Source organism: Taeniopygia guttata, chromosome 16 (assembly GCF_048771995.1).
Source record: "Taeniopygia guttata chromosome 16, bTaeGut7.mat, whole genome shotgun sequence".
NCBI lineage: Eukaryota > Metazoa > Chordata > Aves > Passeriformes > Estrildidae > Taeniopygia > Taeniopygia guttata.
In genome coordinates, this window is record NC_133041.1 from 4,814,574 (window position 1) to 4,822,639 (window position 8,066).

The 8,066-nt window shown below is 49.3% G+C and overlaps 1 protein-coding gene across 2 annotated transcripts; it reads left to right on the forward strand.

Annotated features, from left to right (window-relative positions):
- Nucleotides 1-85: 85 nt before the first annotated feature.
- LOC140685195 (uncharacterized) lies at nucleotides 86-7,763 on the forward strand. Of its 2 annotated transcripts, XM_072936457.1 has the most exons (11): nucleotides 86-177; nucleotides 2,671-2,882; nucleotides 4,273-4,309; nucleotides 4,431-4,483; nucleotides 4,552-4,615; nucleotides 5,028-5,077; nucleotides 5,162-5,207; nucleotides 5,282-5,439; nucleotides 6,334-6,375; nucleotides 6,550-6,591; nucleotides 7,643-7,763. In XM_072936457.1, the coding sequence occupies exons 2-10, from the start codon at nucleotides 2,789-2,791 to the stop codon at nucleotides 6,588-6,590; spliced, it is 585 nt and encodes a 194-aa protein (XP_072792558.1). In that variant the 5' UTR covers nucleotides 86-177; nucleotides 2,671-2,788; the 3' UTR covers nucleotide 6,591; nucleotides 7,643-7,763. The 2 variants fall into 2 exon arrangements, with proteins under 2 accessions (XP_072792558.1, XP_072792557.1); XM_072936456.1 differs by lacking the exons at nucleotides 86-177; nucleotides 5,282-5,439 and having other exon boundaries at nucleotides 2,633-2,882.
- Nucleotides 7,764-8,066: the final 303 nt, after the last annotated feature.

Sequence of the window (8,066 nt, forward strand, 5' to 3'; positions counted from 1 at the left end):
GACCCCAACCCCAAATTTGGGGTTTCTGACCCCAAAATAAACCCCAAACCCCCCAAAATTTCGGTCTCGGCGTCTCCTTCTGCCCCTCCCCCACCCCCCCCCATTTCCTGCCGCGGTTTCCTGGGGTGGGGGAGGGGCCCCGCGGATTTTGGGGTGCTCGAGGCGGCGGCGGAGCAGGTTTGGGATTTTTGGGGGAATTTTGGGGTTTTTTTGGGGGATTTTGGGTTTTTTTGGGGGGATTTTAGGAATTTTTTGGGAATTTTGGGGTTTTTTTGGGGGATTTTGGGTGTTTTTGGGGGATTTTGGAGTTTTTTGGGGGATTTTGGGGTTTTTTTTTGAATTTCGGGGGGTTTTTTGGGGATTTTTGGGGATTTTGGGGGGTGGGGGAGGGGCCCCGCGGATTTTGGGGTGCCCGAGGCGGCGGCGCAGCAGGTTTGGGATTTTTGGGGTTTTTTGGGATTTTTGGGGGGATTTTGGAGTTTTTTGGGGGATTTTGGAATTTTTTTCGGGAATTTCAGGGGGTTTTGGGGGATTTTTTGGGGGTTTTTGGGGGGTGGGGGAGGGGCCCCACAGATTTTGGGGTGCTCGAGGTGGCGGCACCACAGATTTGGGGATTTTTGGGGGGATTTTTGGGATTTTCGCGTTTTTTTGGGGGGATTTTGGGATTTTTGGGGGTTTTTGGGTTTTTTTGGTGGATTTTGGGGTTTTTTGGGAGATTTTCGGGGGTTTTTTTTGGGGATTTTGGGGTTTTTTGGGGTATTTTGGGGGGTGGGGGAGGGGCCCCGCGGATTTTGGGGTGCTCGAGGTGGCGGCACCACAGATTTGGAAATTTTGGAGGGATTTTGGGATTTTTGGGGAGATTTTGGGGGATTTTGTGGTTTTTTGGGATTTTTTGAGATTTTTGGGAAGATTTTGGGTTTTTGGGGGGTGTTTTTTGGGAGATTTTGGGGAATTTTGGGGGTTTTGAGGGGATTTTGGGTTTTTTAGGGGAATTTTTGGGGGATTTTGGGGTTTTAGGAGGAATTTTGGGGAATTTTGGGGGGGGGTTTGGGGTATTTTGGGGTTTTTGGGGGGATTTTGGGGGGTGGGGGAGGGGCGGGATGTACTGAAGTGGGGGGACCCCAAAAATCGGCGATTTGGGGTGTTTGGAACCCCAAATTTTGGGATTTTGGGGTGGTTGGGACTCCAAAAATTGGGGTTGGGTGGGGTTGGAACACCCGGGACCCCAAAATTTTGGGATTGGATCCCAAAAATTGGGGATTTGGGGGGGGTTGGGACCCCAAAATTTGGGATTTTTGGGTTCATTTTTGGGGTTTCGGGTTCTTATTTGGGATTCTTGGGTTCAATTCGGGATTTTTGGGTTAATTTCGGGATTTTTTTTTGTTAATTTTGGGATTTTTTGGTTTCTTTTCGGGATTTTTGGGTTTAATTTGGGATTTTTGGGTTCATTTCAGGGATTTTTGGTTCATTTTGGGATTTTTGGGTTCTTATTTGAGATTTTTGGGTTTCTTTGGGGGATTTTTTTGGTTCATTTTTGGATTTTTTTGATTCATTTCAGGATTTTTTGGGTCATTTCAGGATTTTTGGGTTCATTTTCGGAGATTTTTGGGTTCTTATTTGAGATTTTTGGGTTCTTATTTGGAAACTTCCTTTTTTTTGTTAATTTTGGGAATTTTTGGGTTTCTTCTTGGGATTTTTGGGTTCTTTGTTGAAATTTTTGGGTTCATTTGGAATTTTTTTATTTTTTAATTTAAGGGATTTTTAGGTTCATTTGGGATTTTTTTGGGGTTTAATTTTGGGATTCTTTGAGTTTCTTTTCAGGATTTTTGGGTTCATTTTCGGAGATTTTTGGGTTCTTATTTGAGATTTTTGGGATCATTTTGGATTTTTTTTTTTTTTGTTAATTCCGGGAATTTTTGGGATTCTTGTTGGGATTTTTGGGTTCTTATTTGAGATTTTTGGGTTCACTTTGGAAATTATTTTTTTGGGGGATTTTTGGGTTCAATTTGGGATATTTGGGTTCTTATTTGGGATTTTTGGGTTCACTTTGGAAACTTCTTTTTTTTTGTTAATTTTGGGAAATTTTTGGGTTTCTTTTTGAGATTTTTGGGTTCTTAGTTGAAATTTTTGGGTTTATTTGGAATTTTTTTTTATTTTTTAATTTAAGGGATTTTTGGGTTCATTTTTTGGTTCATTTGGGATTTTTTGGGTTTAATTTTGGGATTTTTTTGAATTTCTTTTCAGGATTTTTGGGTTCATTCTCCGAGATTTTTGGGTTCTTATTTGAGATTTTTGGGTTCACTTTGGAAATTCTTTTTTTTTTTGTTAATTTTGGGATTTTTTTGGGTTTCTTTTTGAGATTTTTGGGTTCTTATTTGAAATTTTTGGGTCCATTTTGGAATTTGTTTTATTTTTTAATTTCGGGAAATTTTGGGTTCATTTGGGATTTTTTGGGACTTAATTTTGGGATTTTTTTGAGTTTCTTTTCAGGAGTTTTGGGTTCATTTTTGGAGATTTTTGGGTTCACTTTGGAAATTCCTTTTTTTTGGTTAATTTTGGAAATTTTTGGTTTTCTTTTTGGGATTTTTGGGTTCATTTTCGGAGATTTTTGGGTTCACTTTGGAAACTTTTTTTTTGTTAATTTTGGCGATTTTTTGAGTTTCTTTCCAGGATTTTTGGGCCCGTTCCGGGATTTTTTGGGGCTCTCTGGGGATTTTCGCTCTCCCCGCCCCCAACCCCCCAAAATTTGGGGGTGTCCCCCCCCCCCCCCCCCCCCGCCCCTCCCCCCATGGAGGCGCCGCTTTGGGCGCTGCTGCTGCTGCCCCTCCCCCCCCTGCTGGCCTCGCTCTGCGCATGCGCCGCGCGGTGCCGCCGCGCCCGCCGTGAGTGGGGGAGGGGCAAAGGGGGGGGGGGGAGGGGGGGTTTGGGGGGGAGGTTTGGGGGGGATTTGGGGGATTTTGGGGGGAGTTTGGGGGGGATTTGGGGGATTTTGGGGGGAGTTTGGGGGGGATTTGGGGAGAGGTTTGGGGGAATTTTGGGGGCGTTAGGGGGATTTTGGGGGGGATTTTGAGGGATTTGGGGGAGATTTGGGGGGTTTGAGGGGATTTTGGGGGCGTTTGGGGAGATTTTGGGGGGTTTGAGGGGATTTTGGGGGGGATTGGGAGATTTGGGGGAGTTTGGGGGGTTGTAGGGGATTTTGGGGAGATTTTGGGGGGACTTGGGGGGATTAGGGAGGATTTTGGGGGGATTTGGGGAGATTTGGTAGGATGTTTTTGGGATTTGGGGGGAGTTTGGGGGGGGCTTGAGGGGATTTGGGAGGATTTTGGGGGGTTTTGGGGCTGTTTAAGGTGATTTTGGGGGGATTTTGGGGGATTTTGGGGGGTTTCGGAAGTTTTTGGGGGGATTTGGGGGGGATTTGGGGAGAGTTGGGGGGGTTTGGGGGATTTTGGGGAAATTTTGGGGGATTTTGGAGGATTTAGGGGGGATTTGGGGGGGTTTGAGGGGAGATTTTGGGGGGATTTTTTGGGGGTTGGGAAGATTTTGGGGGGTTTGGGGGGGTTTGGGGAGGATTTAGGGAGAGATTTGGAGGAATTTTGGGGGGATTTGGAAGTTTTTGGGGGGATTTGGGGGGGCTTTGAGATGATTTTGGAGGGATTTGGGGGATTTTTTGGGATTTGGGGGATTTGAGAGGGGATTTGGGGAGAGTTTGGGGGATTTGGGGAGATTTGGGGAGAATTGGGGAGATTTTGGGGGGATTTGGGAAGGATTTGGGGAGAGATTTTCAGGATTTTGGGGGGCTTTGGGGAGGTTTGGGGGGATTTTGGGGGTGTTTAAGGTGATTCTGGGGGGATTTTGGGGAATTTGGGGAGATTTATGGGGATTTGGGGGAATTTGGGGGGATTTTGGGGGGGCTTGAGGGGATTTTGGGGAGGTTTGAGGGGGTTTTGGGGGGATTTGGGGAGGGATTTGAGGGGATTTTGGGATTTGGGGGGAGTTTGGGGGGATTTGGGGAATTTTGGGTGGATTTTGAAAGATTTTGGGGTATTTGGGGGGAGTTGGGAAGATTTTGGGGGGATTTGGGGAGATTTGGAGGGATTTTGGGGGGATTTCGGGGAATTTTTTTGGCAATTTTGGGGGAATTTTGGGAGGAGTTTAATGGAATTTTCGGGGTATTTTGGGTGGAATTTTTGGGGAATTTTCTGGAATTGTTTCGGCATTTCGGGGTCACTCGGGGGTCCCTTCCCCCCTCCCCCCTCCCCTCCCCCCCCTCAGCGCCGCAGCGCCCCCCGATGGACAACTACGACTGCACGTGAGTGGGGGCGGGGCCAAAGGAGGGGGCGTGGCCATTCAAAAGGGGCGTGGCCACACGATGAGGGGGCGTGGCCACACAAAGGGGGCGTGGCCTGACCTTTGACCCCTCCCCCCTCCAGGCCGCCCCTCAGCGCCCCTCCCCCCGCCCGGTTCATGGTGGTGACGCCGCGATGTGAGTGACCTTTGACCCCCCTCAGTGACCCCTGAGTGACCCCTGAGTGACCTCTGACCCCTCCGCAGGTGCCCCTCCCCCCCAGCCCCTGCAGCCGCCCTGGGCGACCCCGTGGGAGCCGCGGAGCCTCGGGTGGGTGGGGGGGGAGGGGCTGAGGGGTGGGGGAGGGGAATTTGGGGGTGGGGGAGGGGAATTTTGGGGAGTTTTGGGGTGGGGGAGGGGAATTTTGGGGGTGGGTGAGGGGAAGTTTGGGGTGGGGGAGGGGAATTTTTGGGAATTATGGGGTGGGGGAGGGGAATTTTGGCGAATTTTGGGATGGGGGAGGGGAATTTTGGGGAATTTTGGCAAATTTTGGGGTGGGGGAGGGGAATTTTGGGGAGTTTTGGGGTGGGGGAGGGGAATTTTGGGGTGGGGGAGGGGAATTTTGGGATGGGGGAGGGGAATTTTTGGGAATTTTGGGGTGGGGGAGGGGCTGAGGGGTGGGGGAGGGGCTTCTCCGCCCCTCCCCCACGCGTTTCTCGCCCCTCCCCCACCCCCCGCCCAGCCCCCCCCAGGCCCCCCCGAGCCGCCGCGTCTCGGCCGAGCCGGAGCCGGGTGAGTGACCCCTGAGTGACCTTTGACCCCTGCGTCACCCTTGAGTGACCCCAAATGACCCCGCGGTGACCTTTGACCCCCCAGACCCCCCCGAGGACGCCGATTACTCCAACGAGCCGAGCGGCTACGTGTGAGTGACCTTTGACCTTTGACCCCTGACCCCCCCAAAAACCCCCTCTGACCCCTCCCCCCCCCCCGTTCCAGGACGGTGCTGCCGGACCCGACCCCGCCCAGTGACGTCACCGATGACGTCACCAATGACGTCACGGACGCCCCCGGTGACGTCATCGGGGCGGGGGAGGGGGAGGGGGAGGGGGAGGAGCCCTACGAGAACGTCCCCGAAGGCGACGGCGACTCCCGGGGTGAGAGACCCCAAAAAACCCAAAATTACCCCAAAATTACCCCAAAAATTACCCCGGAAATCACCCGGAATCACCCCGAAATTATCCCCAAAATCCCCCAAAATAAACCCAAAAATTACCCCCAAATCCCCCAAAATTACCCCAAAAATCACCCGGAATCACCCCAAAATTACCCCAAAAATCACTCCAAAATTATCCCCAAAATCAGCCCGAAAAGTACCCGAAAATCACCCAAAATCACCCCAAAATTATCCCCAAAATCACTCCAAAATTATCCCCAAAATCCCCCAAAATAAGCCAAAAAGTACCCGAAAATCACCCAAAATCACCCCAAAATTATCCAAAAATCAGCCCAAAATTACCCCAAATATCAACTCAAAACTATCCCCAAAATCCCTCAAAATCAGCCCAAAAATTACCCCAAAATTACCCCAAAAAATGCCCCTAAATCCTCCAAAATCTGCACCAAAAATTACCCGAAAAATCACCCGAAATCAGCCCAAAATCTCCCCAACATTATCCCAAAATTACACCAAAATTATCCAAAAAATCAGCCCAAAATCACCCCACAATTACCTCAAAATTATCCAAAATTCAGCCCAAAGTTTACCCTAAAATCACCTGAAATTACCCCAGAATTATAAAAAAAAAGCCCCAAAATTACCCCAAAAATCAACCCAAAAATTACCCCCAAATACCCCAAAATCACCCCAAAAATTATCCCAAAAAATGCCCCAAAATCCCCCAAAATCTGCACCAAAAATAACCCCAAAATCCCTAATTTGACCCCCAAAATCCCAAATTTGACCCCAAAAATCCCCAAATTTGACCCCAAATCCCCGAACCGACCCCCAAAATTGCCCAAAAATCCCAAATTTTCCCCCAAATCTGCAGCGCCGAGCCTGGAGTACATCAACGTCCCGGGGGGGGCTCAGGGTGAGTGGAGGAGGGGCCAAAGGGTGGGGGAGGGGCCAAAGGGTGGGGGAGGGGCCAAAATGGGTGGGGGAGGGGCTAAAGGGGTGGGGGAGGGGTTAAAGATTTTGGGGGAGGGGCTAAAGGGGGTGGGGGAGGGGCACCGACCTTTGACCCCGCCCTGCCCCTCCCCCACAGCGAGCGAGAGCGACGAAGGCGCCGACTACGAGAACCTCTGAGGTGCGGCCCGAAATTGCCCAAATTCAGCCCAAAAAACCCCGAAATTCAACCCCACCCCCGAAAAAAATCCCAAATTCAGCCCTAAAAAATCCCAAAATTTAAGCCCCCAAAAAATCCTAAATTCGGGCCGAAAACCCCCAAATTCAGCCCAAAAAAACCCCAAAATTCAAAATTCAACCCCCCCAAAAAGTCCCAAATTCAGCCCAAAAAAATCCCGAAATTCATCCGCTCCAGAAAAATCCTAAATTTGGGCTAAAAAACCCCAAATTAGGCCCAAAAAAGCAAAAAACGGCACACAAAAAAATTTCCAAATTTAGCCCCAAAACAGCCAAATTTAGCACCAAAAAAATCCCAAATTCAGCCCCAAAACAAACAGCCAAATTTAGCCCCAAAAAAATCCCGTTTTCGGGCCAAAAAGGCCCAAATTCAGCCCAAAAAAAGCTAAAATTGGAACAAAAAAAAATTCCAAATTCAGCTCCAAAAGAATTGCTGAATTCAGCCCCAAATAATCCCAAATTCAGCCAAAAATCCCATTTTCCATTCAAAAATCTTCACTTTTCCCCCAAAATTCCAGTTTTCCCCCCAAATTTCCCTTTTTCCACCTGAATTTCTCCTTCCCTCCCCCAGAATTCCTAAATTTCCCCCAAAAAAATTCCCCCCCCAAAAATTCCCCATTTTTTCCCCATTTTCCGCCCCGAATTCCCAGATTTTCGCCCCAAAATTTCCAAATTTCTGCCCCAAATTCCCCCCAAAAATCCCCAAATTCCCGCCCCAAATTCCCCAAATTTCCCCCAAAAATTCCCCATTTTTTCCCCATTTTCTGCCCCAAATTCCCAAATTTTTGCCCCAAAAATTCCCAAATTTCTGCCCCAAATTCCCCCCCAAAAATTTCCCATTTTCCGCTCCGAATTCCCAAATTTCTTCCCCAAAAATTCCCAATTTTTTCCCCAAATTCCCTGTTTTTCCCCGAATTCCCCGTTTTCCCCAAATTCCCCTTTTTTCCCAAATTTCCCCTTTCTCACCCCGAATTTTCTCCTTTTTTCTCCCCCAGGCCCCTCCCCCGCCCCCGTTATTTATTGGCCGACGACGGATCCTGAGAAGGCCCCGCCCCCACCCCACTAAGCCCCTCCCACTTTTATAAGCCCCTCCCCCTTTTTAAGCCCCTCCCCCACCCCAATAAAGCCATTTTTATGTCACTTCCGGTGGGGGAGGGGCTTATTAAAGGGGGAGGGGCTTAAACCTGTGGGTTATTAAAGGGGGAGGGGCTTAATGGAGGGGGAGGGGCTTAACAATGTGGTTTATTGAAGGGGGAGGGGCTTAATGGAGGGGGAGGGGCTTAAGGCTGTGGGTTATTGGAGGGGGAGGGGCTTATGAAAGGGGGAGGGGCTTAAAGATGTGGTTTATTGAGGGGGAGGGGCTTAAAACAGAGGGGGAGGGGCTTAAACCTGTGGGTTATTGAAGGGGGAGGGGCTTAA